The 19255-nt window shown below is 40.5% G+C and overlaps 1 protein-coding gene across 4 annotated transcripts in view; it reads left to right on the forward strand.

The window, feature by feature from the left end:
- Positions 1-19255, forward strand: part of MRTFA (myocardin related transcription factor A) — a 77718-nt gene that overhangs the window by 21118 nt on the left and 37345 nt on the right. Inside the window, exon 1 of one of the 4 annotated variants that reach the window (XM_085048684.1) lies at positions 8158-8640. The exons of the other annotated variants lie outside the window; for them this stretch is intronic. Within the exon in view, the coding sequence (XP_084904810.1) occupies positions 8514-8640 (127 nt within the window). The 5' untranslated portion in view covers positions 8158-8513. Of the gene's footprint in view, positions 1-8157; positions 8641-19255 lie in introns of those variants that run through there. 4 annotated transcript variants of the gene reach the window in all.

The following is a 19255-nucleotide window of genomic DNA, read 5'->3' on the forward strand; positions in this document are numbered from 1 at the left end:
AGCTACAGCATTAGTTTTTTGTGGCAATTTCCACTACACTTGAATTTACATCCTGAAACCAAGCAGCAAAAGCAGGGTAGCTCACTCTGGTTTTCACTGCAGGGAGCTCTTGTCTGTGCAAGATTGCTATTTCTTGCTTGAGCCTGGATTTTGCTGAGCATTTTTTTCTATCCAGACACGATTCTTCTCAAATGCCTGAAAAAGAACTGCATATTTTAAGTCAATTGAGATTGTTTGGGGAAAATGCTATGTTTTGGTCCAGCACCTATCAGTATTGTGACCAAACCATAGGGGAGAGGCACAAATGATGTATGAACTGGAAGAAATTATAAATTTCATATCAAGAGTCTGTCTTCTTTTACAGCTTGAAAAGATTGAGATAAGGGAAAGTAAACCTGTGGTTTGGTTGATGCAGAATAGGATTCACTTAAAAATGTAATCTGTGGAGAAGGAATGGTAGTGCTGTCAAAACTGCATCTTCCTAAAGTGATAGGCAAGTGAGTCCCATGAAAGCATTAAAGGACTTCTTCCACCACAGCATAACCAGAATATTTTTCCTGCTAATCAAAAGCTGAGTAATTTAGCAGCATGCAGGTAAAAACTATCCCAAATCTAGTATAAAATGCTCTCCCTCCTGAGACTCATCCTTTATGTTGCACTTAAAGTCTGAGAGATCTGCGTGTGTGGAGGGGGATGAATCCTTACAAGACCCTGAAAGTTTTTTCCAGGATCAGTGTGTCCATATAATGAGTTTAATCATATTATGGTTGTGTGCCTTGACATTGTTTCAGTCTTATTTTATGTTGTAGCTATAGATTAAAACTCAAACACACTATGCATTTTTATACTGGAAACAGAAATTCAGTTGTTGAAGCCACCATGAGAGCTTGAGATTGGTGTTGATATATCCAGGGAATAGCTGAATTTCAGCACTAAAGGAGGAGTTTGAGCATTTGACTTTGGAGGTGATTTGTAGATTTTTGGCAATGCAAGAACTGAATTTTACATTCTGAAAAGAAATTTATTTCCTATCTGAAATAATCCTGACAGTAGCAGTTTTTTACTCTGGGGTGAGATGAGCATCCCTGATGATGGAGAAGGAGGCCACTACTTTTAGTGGCAGCTGACCACTGAATTGGTTTAGAGGTATCATAAAACTTCGTCTGCTACTTTACCTCAACCACTACTGCCTGATTGTGACAAAGGACTTGAACCACTTTTAGAGAAAAAGTTAATAGTTGAAAAAACCCCACATCTAAAATTATTAGGATTGCCTACTAACTTATTGAATGAATGGGATGGTTTATGGTCTTTTTAGAATTATATCTCCATTAGTGCATAGTTTTTTCAAGTTGTGAAGAAATCCTCTGGAATCATAAGGGGAAGATGGACTTTAATAAAAATCTGGATTTGGGATTGCAATTCTGTACCAGATTAACCAACAATAATGGTTAAGCCTCAACAATGTTGTTATTGCCCATGTAACCAATGTGTTTGGAGAAGGAATAGTAACTTTCTGAGCAGATATCACAATCCTGTAGTGAAGGTTTACCTAGTAGCAATCATGGTAGTATAAGCTGAGAAGTAAATGACAGGTTTGCTAATCCTTTCCCAAGCAGTGCATGAACACAGAGTACAGCTTGGCTGTTTCCTTTCTTGTTTAGGTACTTTAAAAATAGACTGCATTTTTGAAGTGTTTGTAGGTAACCCTCTTGTGCAGTAAGTAGGAGGGTTTGATAGAGAAGAAACCTTCTATTGCCAGATGTTTAAAGGATGTGGGAGAGGGAAGTGCAGGGTAGCTTTTGCTGAACAACCACAGGAATTAGTGACATAACTTCTCAAACTCTTAGACATGCCTTAACATGAGGGGAAGAGTATCTTCCTCCTGTCTTTTCCCAGTTATTCCCTCCTAAAAACAATTTGCTGTTTTAAGACAAATTCTAATTGCTTCCTTTTCCACTCTATCCTGCTAACTAACCCCCCTGGTCTGGCAGCCAGAACTTCCTCTATTTTTCTGCTCTTGAGAGTAAAACCAAATGTTTTGGACTTTGCTGTTTTCACTTGTTCATATTGGTTTAAATTAAAGCCTGGAATATGTGTAAGAGGAAATGTTTTGAAATGTTTTGAGAAGTCTTGTGCTCAGTGTTCTCCGCTGGTCGCTGTGTATACTCACATGTCAATGCAGCTCACTTAAGAGTTGGGCTTGGTGCTCCTTGTGGGTCCTTCCAACTCGGTGTTCTCTGTGATTCTGTGTGTGATTCCTGCAACCTCTGGGCGTTCCTGCCTGTGTGCATTGGTGGCAGTGGGGTAGTGCACATCTGCACATCTGTGAACACATCTGCCTACCCCTGGAGGAGTTAAAGTTATTTGGGGTGCATGTGGGTGAATTAGCAGATTAACTGTAGACAGGAAGACTGATAAGAACAATTTAACTTGAACCTTGAATGACTGTCTCTGGCTTGAAACCTCTGATTCTTCTATAACAAGTGAACTACTGCTCTTAGGTAAGAGCAAGGAGCTGTTACTTCCTTTGGTCTAAGTAATTATTTCAGAGCAAGATGGGTAATAGCTGAACTGAAGGAATATATGGGAATTCCAGTGTGATTCCAGCTGGAGCAACTCTCACTTGAGCTCCTCCATTGGAGATACACACCTCACATTAGAGATGTGGTACTTGATGTGTGAGTTCTCACTGTGAAGCTCGTTGGCTTAGCCGAGGTAATTTGAGCTAATCTTTCTAACTTTGCACTGGAGCAGAGTGAGAGCATTCATACAAGCAGTTCTGGGGGGCTCACTGCAGGGTGGTAACTTGAAGAAGGGCTAGTAACTTTGAACTATAAAGAGACATGCAACAGTGTTTGCATCTAACCAGAATTTATCAACCAAAAAGGTAAAAATAACAAATAAAATGTGCTTGGATATGTGTTTTTAATTTACTTGCTTGTTTTTGTTGGTCTTTTATGCACAGTCGGCTGTAGTTATTTGGGAACTAGTTATAAAACTTCTTTCTCTTAATCCCTCTGCTTTTCCTCTCTATCCTTTACTGTGAAGTTTTCTGTCATGGACAGAGTCCTTCCACTGCTTTAGTCAGAGAAATCTACCATTTCTTCTTCTCTGGGCTAGAAATCTCTACTTGGGCAACACCTTTTTGTAGTCAAGGAGTGTATATGCAGCTTTTTAGAGTACAGCATTGACAGAACTGCTGCCATTGGTTTTCTGAAGAAAATCCAACTAAATGAACCAATTTGACTTTAAAAGTTGCACCAACTTTTGGCTGCATAGGCAATACCTTCTGAGCACAAGTAACACTTGCACGTCGTAGTATCAGGAGCATGTGCTAAATGATGCTTTTCTTTGGACATGATCTAGAGAAGTCTAGACTCCTGGACCATTTCCTTCTCTTTATCACATCCAGCTTGCTCAGTGCAAGGGGTCCTGGAGGCAGGAAGGAGGGGAGGCATGGTCCATGAGTGAGCCAACATCTCTTCTTCCCTTCCTCTCTCTCCTTTCTCTCTTTTCTGGTCCTTGTAACAATATTTCCGGAGCCTCTTTGCAACACTGAGATCTGAGTTCCCAGTCTGGGGAGGGGAGAGGTGGGAAAACCAAAAGTTTTGGCTTTGCTCTGCCACACTTTGCTCCTCAGGTCTGCAGAGCCTGGGAGAGAGGCAGGGCTGAGTTACTCAGTGTTAGCAAAGGGGGATGGGATTGCTGCTGCTGCCTTTCCACACCTCACTTACTATGTTGACTTGCCTTGCTGGTTGGAAACTGCTTATCTACGGAGTTAATCAAATGCAGATCAGAGTTGCATTCCTTGGGCTGAACTGATTCTTCTCGGTCCAGTGTTTTGCAGATAGGGATCGAGGATTTCATGTTCTGCGTGTTTTCAGGGAAAGGCAAACTGACATCTTGGCTGAATCCCAAGGAATGGAGTGGGTGGCAGAGTTTATATATGGGCTGGGGGTTGATTTGGCTCTAGCTGCTGTGTAAAGTTCACTTTGACAGCTGAAAGATGCAGAGAGAAGCACTTTCAGAATTAGAGACAGTGAGGTAATGAGAAAGTGACATAGGAAAGGAAGTGGAGGGGGGGAGGTGGGGGAAGGGAGGGCTCAAAACTCGCCTTGACATCATCTGATAGGTTTTCCACCCTGTGCAGCAGCTATTTTTATGCTTTCAACTCACAGTAATTACAGCTCAATGACAGCCAACTTGCCAAAAGCAGGGGTGGTGGTATATCCCAGAGTGGATTGGAAGACTGAAGAGCTGCTCAAAAGCTACAACAAAGGTCCAGATTCCCAGGCATGGCTCCTGCTGCTGTGACCTATTTTTACATCTGCATGGTGGCTTACCTTTGGCTACCTGTCGCATCTAGGTGTTTTCTGAATGCTGACTGGCAGCACTAGCTGTCACCAGCTGGTTGAAAAAAATAAGAGTAGGTGAACTTCAGGCTCTTCCTGAGAACTGGAGAAGCAAAAAGGTACAGTGCTCCCAGCCTGGCTTTTCTTCCTCTTCCTAAAGATCATTGTTGGTGGGAGGAACTGTTGGTGGATCCTGGGAATATCCAGAGTGAACTCACATTACATAAACGTGATCCCTAGCTGAGAAGTAAGCAACACAAATGCTCGTGTGAATTCTGTATTTATTTTGAAGTATAAAATGAATTAAGTTGTAAGACATCAAAGCTTTACAGTGATGAAGTGCAGCATTCTATTAGTTTTCCAGCTTTTGTCTGCTGCTAGAAATCTCAGACAGATCTTCAAATGTAGTGGGCTCGTACTTTTTCTTAGGATTCATCTGGCTTAGACCTTAACTGAGGTCTCTCATGTTGCCTGAATGAGCATATTTTGCAGCTGTTTGCCAGTTTTTAGCAGTACTTTGTTTATATTTCATCACCAAATTATGTGTATGCAGATCATTGCAGGCATTGTGTCCTGTGAGAACATTACTACTGGGGGAAAGAGTAGAACCTGTGTTGAGCTGCAGAGAGGACTGGAGGTGAAAGGAGGAAAAAAATGCACGTTTTAAGGTGGTGGTGGAGGTTGTAAGCACATTTTCTATCTGCTTATTAATTTGAATTTTAAAATGCTGTATTTTTTGGGGGGAAAATCTAATGGTGCAGTTTTGTGTTACGGCTGAGCTCATCCAGGGTCTACCCTATGTCAAGATTGATGTGGCCCCTCTCTCCCTTCCCTTGGCTATTGAAGACAGATACAAGAAGAGAAAGTTAATGAATTCGTTAAAATTTGTCTGTATTTGCTCAAAGTAGTGAGTGGGTGGTGGTGCCTCAAACACAAGTGTTGCATTCCATGCCCAGCAGGCCTCAGAAGGAGCAGCAGTGTCTGTGCAAGCTGTGTGTGCACCTGGTGCAGCATCTTGAGGAAGAATACATCCCCACAGTCTGTATCTTATTTCACACTTGAAAGTCAAAGGATCTATGGCTCAATTGATGTCTAATGGATAGATTATGAGAATTGGGCCTGATGTTTTTCAGATGAGAAATCTGTGGCAAATACTGGGTGCCCTTGGTAAAGGTGATTGTTTTGCCAACATCACTTCTGCCAATCCCAGGGTGGAAGTTGAGCAAGACACTGAATGTTGGGCGTGCATTAGTAGGGGTTGATCCTACTTTTCTGGAGTGGTTAAGCAACTGAAACTATTGTTGAAAATCCTATCTCTGCCGTGAAATGGATTTTCCAGTCTACAGCTCCGATTTCCAGGGTAACTGTCAAAGTCGCTTGTTCTTACTGTGCATTGGTATTTCTGTCCATGTGATGATTGATCAGACTTTCAGATCTCTTAGCTGTATATCAGGATCCAGTACAACAAATTAAACTTTTTAAAACTTTCTTGATGCTTATAAACAAGTGAAAATGGTGTCAGTGTTTCATACAAGACAGGTTGCTCTTGGCCTTTGCTTATCTATTAGAGTTTTGCAAGGAGGTAGCCCACAAGTGCTTGCTTGTGTGTTGAAGGTATCCTTCAATCTTGGCCATTTGGAGTTAGTCTTCTTACAGCATTAAGGAGGAGATTATCTGAGTCCTTTTTCAGAGTGCTGTGGCCCAGATAATTTGGATAATTGCTCCTTCCACTAAATAACACTGTAGGACAAATTTGATGCTGTAAGACAAAAGTTTAGAACATCATGCTCAGCAAATAAAAGATTTACCTACCTACCATTGAGCCAGTCAGGTGTTTTTCTATCCAAGCTGTTTTCTGCATAGGAAAAAAGACAAGTATGGCTGTTGTGCATATCTGCAGCTCTGCAATAATACATTGAAGGGATCAGATCTTCACCAGTTCTTGAAGTTTTCATCAGTACTTGGACCATGTCTTAGGGCTGTTTTGGCAATACCTGGGTATTGGCAGGTTGGCTGGATAGAGCAGCTAGCTCATATTTCCCAGGTTTTGTAGAGTCCTGCTAACTCAGAGGCCCTGGTTGGCAAAATAATAGCAGTTTCTGACCTCTGTAGCTGAATCTTGTCATTTTTACCATCCAGATTTTGCTTGCCAGGGAAAGTAGAACTCGCTCTGGTGATGGATAGTTGTTCTTTAGTTATTACAGTAATTACAGGAGCTCTCTGCTCAAGCAGAGTATCAGGCCTGACTCAATGTGCAGTTTTGTGTTGCTGTGGAAAAGGGAGATCTGGACAATGTGTTTCTTTACCTTCTCCTTCATCCTGTCTTTAGCACTGTAGTGGTGTGGGTGTGCTGGGTCTGTTTCCCAAGGCAGCTCTGCACAGTGCCGTGACTGCTATTGCTCACACAAAACCAGGCTCATCTATTTATGCAGTAATTTGACCTTACTGGCTAAAGTTCACTGTGAGACTGAACCTTCGCCTGACTTTTACAAATCCTAAATTTAAGATGAAAATTTCCGTTGAATATATGGTGGTAATTTAGGAGTAGTGCAATTACAGAGCTTTATATTATCACCAGAGGTATTTTTTTACTCACGGGACTATTGGAGTTTGGATTCTTTCCTGGGTGAAGGTTGAACATTTTAAAGTAAGAAGAGTACTCTTAAAAGTACTCAGAAATGTCACTGATGCCATCTAGCATTTGGTTGAACACCAATAATATATTTTCTTAGATATTACTTTCATTGTTAGAGACATTTTTTCCCTGCAATTGTAATTCCAGCCTTGCTTTATAAAATGGCTTGAATGACTTTCAAACTATTTGGAGATGAGAAATTTTTGTATTGATTGAGATAGGAACAGAATATGAATTGGAGACTATTTCTATAGTGTTTAGAGTATTCATCTTTTTATTTTTGTAATGTCCATGTGGTTATCTTTGCTTCAGGCTTGTAGGATAACACTGATTACTATTAATCTTTTTTTTCCCTGGGAAGATACAAGAATACTTTTTTCAGATACATGTAATCATTGGACAACTCTTTTTTTTGTTTATTTTTTTTTCACCCCAGACTTCATTGCACCTCTTCTGATTCATGCTTAGCAAAATTCAGAACTAACAAAGCTACCAGCTGTACTGTTGTTCACATGGAACGTGTCTTTCCCTGGCTACTTCCAATTCCAGAACCATGCTGGGCAGTATGTATAACCAAAATTTGTCAACCATATGGCATCTGTTCGTGATGCATGTGAAATAAGCTCCAGATGAGATGACTGCCTCCATACAAGCACTGATTCTGAAGTTCTAGTGCTTACAGTGGAGGGTTATTGATTTGGGGCTGCAGGTTATCTTCAGGTAGATGTTTCTACCAGGCTGGGAGAAAGGATTTAAGGGAAGAAGGGATGAGAATATGTGCTTGTGCAGAGGTAGACTGCTGTTACCTACCTGTATGTGGTCTCAGAGCAAATGCACATGAAAACTCTGTTTCTCAAATTACCAGTTTAGCTTTTCTCCACAGCTAAAACTATTGTTTCCAAGGGTTTAAGCAAGCAAGGAGAAAAAGCACGTGGCTTGTGCCCTCAGAGCAGTGGTGTTCTCCTAGCTGTGTGCACAGCATGCTTACAGTCGGGAGATGCAGGGGGAGAGAGGGCACTGCTCGATCACATGATATTGCCTGTCTGGCAGGTGTCTGCAGGGTGAGTAGAGAAACCAACTGTTCACTATTTTGGGTGAATGAGGTTGGCTGTTACTGCAAGTGGCCCCACAAAGAAGTCCACGCATCTGTTGATAAGCAGTGCTCTGCATACTGGGTTCCCGAATGCTTATAGCTGCGTGCTGAAACAGTGAAGTTTCTGTCTGAGCTTTGAGATCGTAGGAGGAAAAATTTTGCCAAGAGCCTTGCTGGTTTTAATCTTTAGATGTTGGCTGTCAGGGTTTGTCAGTGCCTACAGAACCTCTCTGTTCTGATGCAAGCACAGCCTTGGAATCCAGCAGTAAACTGATTTTTTTCTCCTGCTCTACCGCTTGGTGCAGTGACCGAAACCTGGTAGAGAAGGGTTGCAGTTGGGTCTCTTGTGAGGATTAAACATCCCTTCCAGTTTCCTGGGACGCCTCCCGTGTTACAGAATCTGCCTTCAGGTCCAGGGATTTCCTCTAATATGTTGGATAAAGCCAAGACACTCCAGCCTGCCTATGTCGGGATTGTGCCGCTTGCAGAGACTGTGTCAAAGCAAGGGAAGAGCTGTTCAAGCGCATTTCAGGATTCATACCACAGCTTACGAGAAGGTTAGGCTCTGCTTTCTTTGTTGTAGGCACTGTATGATTCATTTGTGGGGGCTTTTTTTTTTTTTTTTTCCTAATTGTTGTGGGTTTTTTCCCTCCTGCATATTGAATCTGCCTTTTTTTTTTTTTTTTTTTTTGTTTTCTGGGCAGTAGTCCAGATTTTGGGTTTCCCACTGACTCCTGTGACCTGTTGTCCCTGAGGGCGCTCAAGCATGTCACTCGACAAGCCCGGAGCTCTGTATCTAGTGACTTACAGTGCTGGGGCCTTGAGACAATTCCACTTGCATTTGGAAGTTTTGATTTCAAACTTAAAATTTCTACCTCTCCCCTATGTCTGCAGGCCTCTCATGAGCAGTGTTTTAAAGCCGTTTCATTAACAGTGTAAAGGCTTGTTCTGGAGTGGCAATTCTGCGTTGAGGAAGATAAGAGTATCATGTTTTAAGTTTCTGTATGTTGGTGTTTTAAGAGTGTGCAAGGAGTGTGGTGTATATATCTAAATGTGATTTTGTTTTAGTTGATGGTATTCTCCTGCAAATATGTGTGATTTTTTTAAATAAGATTTAACAATCCTGAAATATTATGTAGACAGGTCAGAGTTCAGGGAGTGATATCTAGAAGGAAAGAAGAGGACCTAGAGGGATTGAAAAAGATTGAGAAAATGAAACCAGGCAGTGATCCATTCATAGTGCGCAGCCTAATAAATATTAACAAACAGGAGCTGGAAAAAAATTACAGGGAAGAATGGCAGAACATCACAAAAAGCCAATGGCATGTTTTTTTAGAAATACTTGATCTGTCTAGCTACAAGTGAAATTTTAGTAGGAACTTGCAGAAGTGAGCAATGGTCTGGAGTACAGTGGCCTCAGGATAAGGTGATGACTGATTTTAAAGAGCAAGTAATGTCATCAGAAAGGAGAGGAAAATAACTTTCTGACATTTTGGACAGCAGAGTAAGATAACGGAGGGGGTAGGTGTTGAGGACAAGAGTCCAGATAGAATAAGGCCATGTTTGTTGCATAAAGATGGCCAGTATGTGGAAGAGGATTTTAGCAGTTGCATTTAGAGGATTTTTCTCTGGTGCGTAGCTCTAGGCTTGCTGAAGCTGCCAAACAAAACTGTTAGGTTTCTGCCCCCGATTGTCACTCCCCCTACCAAGACTAGTTAACATTTATCAAGAGCTTGTTGTTAACTTTTAAAAATATTACTATTTTTGTTGCATGTTTTCATTGGAATATTCTTTGTTGAAAGAATACGGAAAAGGAAAGGTAAACTGAAGTCACAGTCCTCAAATTCAAGTTCAGAAGTTATAAATCCATTAGTAAAGGCAGTGTTCCCAGATTTCTTTATCTTGCTCTGGAGACATAGAGCTGCAGCACATCAATCTTCAGAGGAAAAAAACAACCCAAAATTTTTAAAAAGCCAGAACTTGCATCTGTCCTTTATTTGCAAGCATTGATTTTCACAGAAGGTGAGCACTTTGCATTTGGATGTGCCAAGATACATCTTTCATCCAGTCACTAAATACGACAAGCTGTTCAGTGGGATAACACGTAGAACGAGGAAAAAGCAATTCTGTCTAACTTTAATCAATATAAAAAGGTTTGTTGCTGTCTCAAGTTGAAGTGAATTAAGGTCATTGAAATCTTGTATAATTCTGGTTATTGGAAAAGCTGTGTTGACTCTGCAAAGTCCAGCAATACCGTCAGCCTACCCCATGGCTAATTCATGGTACTCTAATATCATACGTGGTGAGGAAAGCTGCTTTTCACCAGCTACCAAATGAAGGTTAGGGAAGAGAAATAGATGCTGCCAGCCTCTTTCCTGTCAGATAAGGAAAATAATAACCCTTTAGCTTTGCTGCTGCTCCATTCAAGTCTCCTGCAGTCTTGGGATGCCTGTTGTATTTATGCTGTAACAGGCACTGTATTTTGCAGAGCCAAATCTTACGGGCAGCAGAGCACCAGATGCACCCACATGTAAACCCTTATGGAAGTCCAGAATTAGCATTGAGCTGAAGCTAGTGACTGTTGTGCATTAGCTTTTGGTCCCTATAAAAATGGGACAGCTTAGTTTTGTTGTCACCAAGACAGAAAGTTCATGAATTTCTCTTCCTCACTCTTTACCACCTCTTAAGAAAATTGAGCAGATAAGGGTTGTCTATATTAATGCTGACAATCCTCATACCTATTCTTTTGATGATTCTTATGAGAAGCAGCTATCTGGAATAGACTACATCTTGCATCCTGGTTTCTGGAAAACAGATGTCTCCTAAATCTGATTTATTTCTTTTTTTGAATTAGGACTTGACATTGAAGTTTGGGAACTGGTGATCCTTTGTACACAGAAATGGAGTTGACGTGCAGAAGTCAAAGAACTTAAGCTTGTATTTTTCAAAGTATGTATTAGGGCAGTTATCTGCAAAATTCCTAGAGTTCAGGAATCCATAAACATGTTTTCTACTCAAGAATGCCTTGGAATGATTTAGTTTTCAAATACTAGAGCCCAGTTTGCAGTTCTTAGGCCAGTAAACACAATAGTGTGGTAGTCCCTCATGAGAGATATGAAGAGGCAATTGCAGAAAGCTCCTCAAAACCCAGTTAGCATTCATGTGAGTCTAGCTTAGAATTAAGTAGTTCCAAAGCTAAATTCTAACTTTTCCACTTCTGTGCTAAATCTTTAATTTGTTGCTCTTAAATGAAACACTTTTTTTTTTTTTGGCAAGTCCTCCCTTCAAAAATGTTCAGTGTGACTGGAGGGCTGACAGTGAAACTCACCTGTCTTTTTCCAAGATTTGTATCTCAGGGCCCAGACACAGGAACAAGTTCCTGCATGCCATCTGATCTGCACTAACTGTGTGCACATTCTTGGTCCACAGCAAATGGGAGGTAATTTGAGTTAGCTTAGCCTTTGATTAAACTATTAATATCTGTTCAGTACTTTGAAGAGATCAGGAGTCGTGCAAGTGCTTGTTAACATTTAGCTTTCTTCAGGAGTAACCTAGACCTTATTGTCATTACACCTGTGGGCACCTGGAGGTCCAGCTGGCCCGTGGCCATACCTCATCCATGAGGGGTCAAGAAACCTGCACGAGCAGGCTTGGAAGCTCTCAGTCCCAAGGAGATCCCCAGCAAGAGGGCAACCCCTTAGCCCAAGGCATGTCACAGGAATGCAGGGTGACATTTTTCTGTCAGGAGTGATCTGTGTCTTCCTGCTTCAGAGTGGACCTGAAGTTGCTGTGGGAGATGTGTGAGTGATGCCTCATGCAAATGCATGGATAAGCAGTGTCAGAAACCAGTCACAAAAGACACAGATGCCTTTCTGAATTATGGCCTAATGCATCCCACTGTTTGGAATTGTTTATGCAAATAGTGCTCTGGCACATTAAAACACAGAAAATGTGTTGAATGTAGGGGGAGCTGATCTGCTTGCATTTCTTACTGCAGATCCAGAGGCACTCCAGATTCCCTTTAGCCTCTTGCTGCAACCATAGCTTGTGACTATTCTTAAAAGTAGGACGTGCAGTGAAGGTAAGATAATGATGTATTTATGTGAAGCAGCTTGAAGTTGGCTGTCAGTTTAAATTTATTTGTGCTTTATAGCCAGTGTGCCTCCTTTGACTGTGAGGACTAGAGGTGTTTCAGAGTATTTGTTAACTCTGTGACATGAGTGGCAAGCTTGGGGAAAGGGTTAACACTGAATGACCAGGGTTTTTGTAAGTCAGTTGTTATCAGTGGAGGAAGAGTCATAGCATTGTCCCTGGAGTTGAATTGACATGTTTTTTCAGTCCTGATGCTCTAATGTGTTTCTGGTTTTTTTGGATATGACATGTTTTCCCCTCTTGCAGTTTACTGACCTATTCCTGTCAGTGTAATGATCCCCAGCTGTTGCTTTAGCCCTGGCTATTTTCATGCTGGGAATGGGAAGAGGAGGAGGAGGAGGAGAGGGACAGAGGCTAACTTGTTTACCACGCTGTGATCTACTTAATTTGTCAAAAATGGCTATTACAGTGCTTTCTGTAGTGCCAAGTAACACTGGAAGGAAAGAGCTGCAGACTCAGACCTTCAAGAGCAAGGAGATGTAAGGACTCAACACATGCAGAAAACAAAAAAAGAGTAGAAACTGGGTGTGGTGCGATGAGTACAGCTGTCAGTAGCATTTATGCAGACAATGCTTTGAACTAGTAATGATACCAAGTAAAATTTCCAGTAAGTATTTTCCTGCCCTGTCAATTGAATTTTCTTTGTAGTTGAACTGAGCTTCATATTCAGTGGCAGTGGTGCTGAGGTACTGATAATCCCAGCAACTGGGAAACATTGTAATAAAGCTTAAAAAATCTTGTGTGGCTTTCAGATTATTGATTTTTTTCATAATTATCTGTTGCTTCTTTTTTAAAGAAAATATCTCTATTTATAGTTTTAAACAACAAATGACTGATGCTCAGACTTCCCAGGAGCTGTTGAAAAGCAGATGCTTTTTTTTGAAAATGGAACTATGATGTTTAAACTCAAACTGCTTTCTTTGCATCCAGAAACAACTTCTGGAGTTAACATGCTTGTTCAGAGTCCTTGCCCAAAGATGAAGGGTCAGTGACAGGAGTGGCTTTTCCTTCTGTTTTTGGATCCACCTCAGGCTGCCTGTGTAAATCTTATCTCGGTAGTTTTATCATCCACAAGATCTGTCAGTAGTCACCTCCAATTTTTCATCTTGCTGTCACACCTGCAAGTCATTGATCAACAACTTAGTGAATATCTATACCAAGAATAAGTGCCTGCTTAGATCTTTCACTCAACTCCCATATCTCCAGTCTTTTCTGAGCATCGAATTACTGATTTTGTCACCTGCTCCATCAATAAATTTCAATCCAAAATGTAAAAGCAGCACATTTCTTGGCAGGAACCTCTTGAACTTATGGTAGAAAATGGGATATGACTCCTGATGTAGCTTAGGTTTATCAAATTAAAACACATAGTGAGCCTGTGGAGCAAATTGTGCTTCTTTTTCTTACAGGAAGCCCTGCAGTATACATAATCTGCCCAACACATTAACATGGAGCAGAATTCATAATTTCTTTTACTTGGGCTAGTAAAAGCAGATATGATGTTTCCCCTGGCATTACCTAATATTTATTAACCTGGTATTACCTAATATTTACTAACCTAAACTAAGAGCAGATCTGCAGTAGCTGAAATATGTTGCAATATGATGATTGCTAAGAAGAACTGCAAAATGTTGTTTGCTCATTAGTGTATTCAGGAGAGATAAGATGAGATAGGTAGAAGAACTGTACTGGTGATCTGTCAGAGTTTATTGTGCTTATAATACAATCATTCTTTCAAGTGAACAAAGATTTGAACTTTCCAGCCTGCAGTTCTGCCATCTAAAGTTATATTGGCCTGATGCAGCTAACAAGAAATGTGAAAGAAGTTGGTGATAAAGGACATATTGCTTTGGGACATAAATTCTTTGCAAAATTGACAGTGACAGTTAGTGAAATCCTGGCTTTCTAGGTAGTCTTGTTTTAAAACTGGCTTTCAGAAATGACCAGCTGTAGAGAAAACCTTTTGTAAAAAGACAGCTTTTTGGAAGTTTTCAGTGGAAGTGCCTGTGGTGGACTTTTCTCCATCATAGGGACAGGAATCATCTGTTGCAGTCATGCTTATACAGACCTCATTCTGTGGTGTCTCTGTCCCCAGAGGCAGCTCAAAGGCCTGTCACCATTCTGAGGGTATTTCCCACAACAGCTCTGCTGTACCAGCTGACACATTTAACATCTTTTTGGTAACCTTCCTCACTGAAACACTTGTCAGGCACAAACATTGTGCTGCCCAGCTGGGTTGCTGTGGGCACAGCTGAGTGATGATCTCTGGGTGACAGAAGGAAGAGATCCACTTTTGACTTTCTCTGTGTGGAGTTTCTGTAGCTTCCTGCTGCTCCATGTTTCTCTAGTAGTAAGTGCATGGAGACTATAGCTGTGTTTTTTGTATGAATAGAATGTAGCAGTGGATGTATTCTTTGGTTACTCACCTCTGCAAATTTTGCAGCAGTGCTGGAGTCACAATACAAGCCAGAAACTCCCGTTGCATGATTTGATCAGTATTACAAACAACACATAACCTGTCCCTGCAAATAGTTGTGGGTTTTGTTTCTTACTTTGGTGGATGTTCTTTTTCATCACTTTCTCTTTCCTAAGTTTTCATGCCTGTGTGTTACACTGAGGTTTGAAGGTCCTTCTAAGCCTGCTTGCAGCTCTTTTCTGTGCTCTGATGTCAAATTCTCCCTATTCAGAAGTGGAAGACAATATTTCAGAAGTAGATGCTAAACTAATAGTACCTTTGTGTCTCTCTGAGAGACTCCTTTACTGCTGCTAATAATATCTGTCACATTGACTGCAGGCAGTGTAGAGTGAGGATTGTATTTTCAGGACTGACATGTGACAGCAAATCTTAACTACAGCGGCTGCAAACACTGTCCCCTGCAGCCACCTCCCTGCCTCACTGCTGGAGGGAACAACAGAAGGGAAACGTGTCTGCCCTTCACTTGCTTTTGTTCAGTACACGACTGAAAGCACACCTCCATTACCAGCTGGAAAGAATCTTAAAGAGTGTGTAATGTGCTGCTGCTGGCAGTCCCCTCTGTGCCCTTCAGCAGAGGGCTGAGCCAGTAGTAACATTCTAAACATCTGCAGAATTTGTCCACCAGTCTGAAGTCAGTGGTCATACAGGCCATTCTGGGCTGCTGAGTTTTTTTGCTTTGCTGATTGACTTGTTACACAGAATTATATTATTTAAATATTTATAGCTATTATAGCACATTAAGCCTCATGGTTGGAATTGTTCAATGCTGTGGGTCTTCCCTCATGGAAAAACCCACAAAAGTCAGTCCTGGAGATCTGTAGTCCAAACTTCTTTTGAAAGAAAGTAAATACCCATCAAGAAAGGAGATAAAAACCAGTAGATAGATGTTGTATAATCACAGTGCAAAGATTCTGAGGGACTTTGATGTGCTTTTTATGTGTAATGCAAATTCTGGGGATCAGCTTCCACACTGGGCTCTTGTGGAGGAACTGATGTCTAATGTAGAGCAATATGATGGTCACAGCTGAATCTTGTAACTTTTTTACGAGTAGCAACAGAATTCTAATAGAATTGTACTTAAACCATAAGGAAGGTGTCAGACTGTTGCAGTAGAGAGGCCAGGATCTTTATTTGAACCTCAGATGCCATGACTGTGGCATGTGTTCTTTGCATTCTTTGAGAAAACAGCAGAGATGCTTTTAACTACCATGAATTAAAGAAATATGGTAATTCCTTGTAGTATCCACCTGAAATTCTAGCTAAGAGAGAATGCTGGGGCTTGGACAGAAGTTGGTGAAAGGAATGCTAACTAGATAGGGAGTGTTCTGAGTCTTCATTTTGCATGTAATATGCACCTTGGACAAAACCACTTTTGTTTCATGTCCCATGAAATAACTGTCAGCACAACTATCCAGCTGAAGTTGGGAGATGCGCAAGCTACCTAATTTAAAATTATAAGACTCAGCCTTTTGAGTTCCCTATATAACTAGTTGATTATTTCTTCTACAGGACTGCTGGTTTTGTATTTAAGTTTGCATACTTCTAAGTAATTTTTTCATCTACTTGAGGAAAAAACACATTTGCTCTCATTTGCATTTGGTTTCAGTAAACCAAACATCTTTAGGTGGTTAAAAATCCGAAATGGTCTTGGAAATGTAGAATTATTCCACGTTGTAGTGGAAAACCCAAAAACACAGCTCATATGCTGAAGTGTCCCAGCAGTTGCCACAGAAGTTCTGTGGTATCTTGACCATGAGATGATTCCTGAGAAGAAAGCTTTAAACCTCTGTCTGTAGAGGGTGCCCTGTGGCAGAAGGAAGGCTGAATCATTGGGCCAAAACCACAGACTCTCAGAAATGTTTGAGGAAGTTTGTGACCTTGATCTGTGAGGCTGTTAGTACACTGGAGCACTCTGCTGTTGCAGAAATTGAAGTGTGGGAGGTGAGCTATGAAGGAAAAATATTTGGCCATGTCTGTTTTGCTGCAAAAGGCAAGGGAAGATTTCCTCATCGATTTTAGTGTTTTAACATATCTAATTGATTGTGTGCTTTGTGGATGTGTCTGGGCACTGTCTCAGTGCTTGATTTTCTTTCTGCTTGTTAGAAACCCACAAAAACGCATCCCCTGAACTCAGAGTTTTAGATACAATGAAAAATTATTTAGATTCTGATGGACCTCCAAATGTTTGGTTTTTTCCTTCTGTATAGTTTCTCAAAAAAATATAAACAACTCCCATGTATAATCTTTATGGAAAACAAAGTGGTTGGAGCTCTTTCTTCTTATAAGCAGAGATACCTCTATCTTTCCAAGAAAAAAATGAAAAGGGTTTGAACTTGTGTTTCCCTTGTATAGCTTGCCTTTTGTACTGTCACCTTAGTAGACAGCTGTAGATCTAATTGTCAGGATATATCTACCCATTCCTGCTTTTTTCTTCATTTGTCCCCATCTGCCATGTCATATTAAATTATCTGGGAGAATTTCTTTCTAGGGTCTTCTTTGCAAGCTGGTTAAGGGCAATGTTAGTTCCTCCTTGTTCATTGTTTCATGGAAAAATACAAATCACTGTAGACTGTGACTCAAGTTTACACAGGGAGTTGGGAAATTCTCTCTGTTTTTCCCCCCTCAGGACTTCTCTTCCAGCTATATATGGTAACAATGGATATATAGATGGCATCAACAAGTACTGATTACAGTTAATATTTACTGTATTCTGATACTGGTGGGTCAATTTTAGGTAGACCTTTCCACGTAGGTATTTTGTTACAGGTCATCTTGTTGGATCATGCATGGTAGCCAGATTCCATAGATATGGATATGTGCCTAGTTATTCACATACTTAGTTTTCACCTAACCAGTACTACTGAGACAAAATGATTTTATAAGAATCAGTGCCCTGCACAGAAAGCAAACCAACTTTTCCTGTCGACAAGCTTGTTGTGCATTTTTACATGTTGCATATCTTACTAAATACACCATGTTACGTGTATTTCAGGTTAATTCCTTAAAGTTGTGTTTTAACAGTTTCAGCGAGTGCTGAGCTGGATTATAGGTGTACCAGCATTTTCTGGTCAAGTGTGGGCGTCTGTGTGTTCCATAGAAGGACTTCTGTGCTAATAGTAACAAATGTATCTGATTTTAAAATCTTAGTATCAAAGGAGACAAAACTGGCATTGTGTTAAAAGTAGCAGTGAATAAAATGGCATTAAGTCCCCCTAAATCTTACATGTTTAATGGAAGTGGCAGGAGTTAAGTCATGAAGGAAGAAGGTAAAATGCACAGCAACTGCTAGTCCTGATTATAAATAAACATGAAAAGAACCCTGCAAAATTAAGCATTGCTTTCATAGCAATAATCAAGTTTTCATTTATTTGAGTCATATACATGAGTAGCACCTGTGAAATCAGCAGGTTCAGTTGTGTGCAGTATTGAGACCACATCTCAGAAGTAAAAAAGTAAACTTCTAAGGCTATGAACTGGTTCTTCCTCTGGGATCTGCACATTTGACCACCAAAGCCAATGCTGACTTGAGCCTTGGAGAGCCACTAACAGGAATAACTGTTCTGTCCTGCCTGGAGCTGAGGTCATCTTATGTCTTGGTACTTGGATGGTGCTACTGATTTTGTTTGTTTTGTAGTGCTGTGTCCTAACAAAACTAAAATTGCTGTAAATGCTGGTTTTATCTTCTAAATACAGTTTTTAATTAACATCAACATGATGTCTACATTTGTCAAATTTGATATGAAGCTTCAAAAATGACCTGCTGAGGTAGCTTGTTGTTCTGTGCTCACAGTGTGAGCCAGTTACTCTGTGGGAATATGTGAAGATGGAAATAGAAACTTTTACTTTTGACTGTGTAAGTGCTTCTGATTTCATATTCTTTAGGGACCACTTTCCTCTGTAGGTTGGGATTTTTGATTCTGCTAAATTAACTGTATCAAAGAATCTGTATTTGTCTGTCTTCATTAAGAAAACTACTTAATGCCTCATAAGATTGACTCATTAAAAGATAATACAGTATTCCATCATCCTTTGAAAACATCTTTTTAAATTTTTCCTATTTCATATTTCTTTTCAAGTAGCGTGCTCCCACCAAGAAAGGACTATTGCCCTGAACCTGTTTTTTGTTTTTGTTTCTAGCCAAAACTAGTCTTCTGGAACACACTCATATAGACAATCAACAGGCATGTGTAAGTTGCATGTCATGTCAGTGATTTTATATGACCCAAGAAGATTTTGAACTGTAGAAGCTTTGAAGACTGTGTTTTTATCAAGAAACAAGCCCTTCTTGTTCTGAGAGTGAGAGTCAGTTTATTTTCTCTTTTCCTTGTCTTTTTGTCTTCTTAACTGACCAGTCACTCATTCTTCTGTACTTTTCAGCTGTTTCTAAAAGCTTCTGGGCATTTGAGAGCCTCAAGGCTTTTTGAAGTGCTGGATGGAAAAAGCCAATTCCAGTGTGATATGACCCACATTGCATCTTTGGATTATTGCTAGCACATCTGCAGAGGAGTATTTTGAAAGTTGTTGCTTTGGAAGTGAAGAAACTG

The sequence above is a fragment of the Lichenostomus cassidix genome, chromosome 1Aa (assembly GCF_008360975.1).
Source record: "Lichenostomus cassidix isolate B80296 chromosome 1Aa, HeHo_3.0, whole genome shotgun sequence".
Classification (NCBI taxonomy): domain Eukaryota; kingdom Metazoa; phylum Chordata; class Aves; order Passeriformes; family Meliphagidae; genus Lichenostomus; species Lichenostomus cassidix.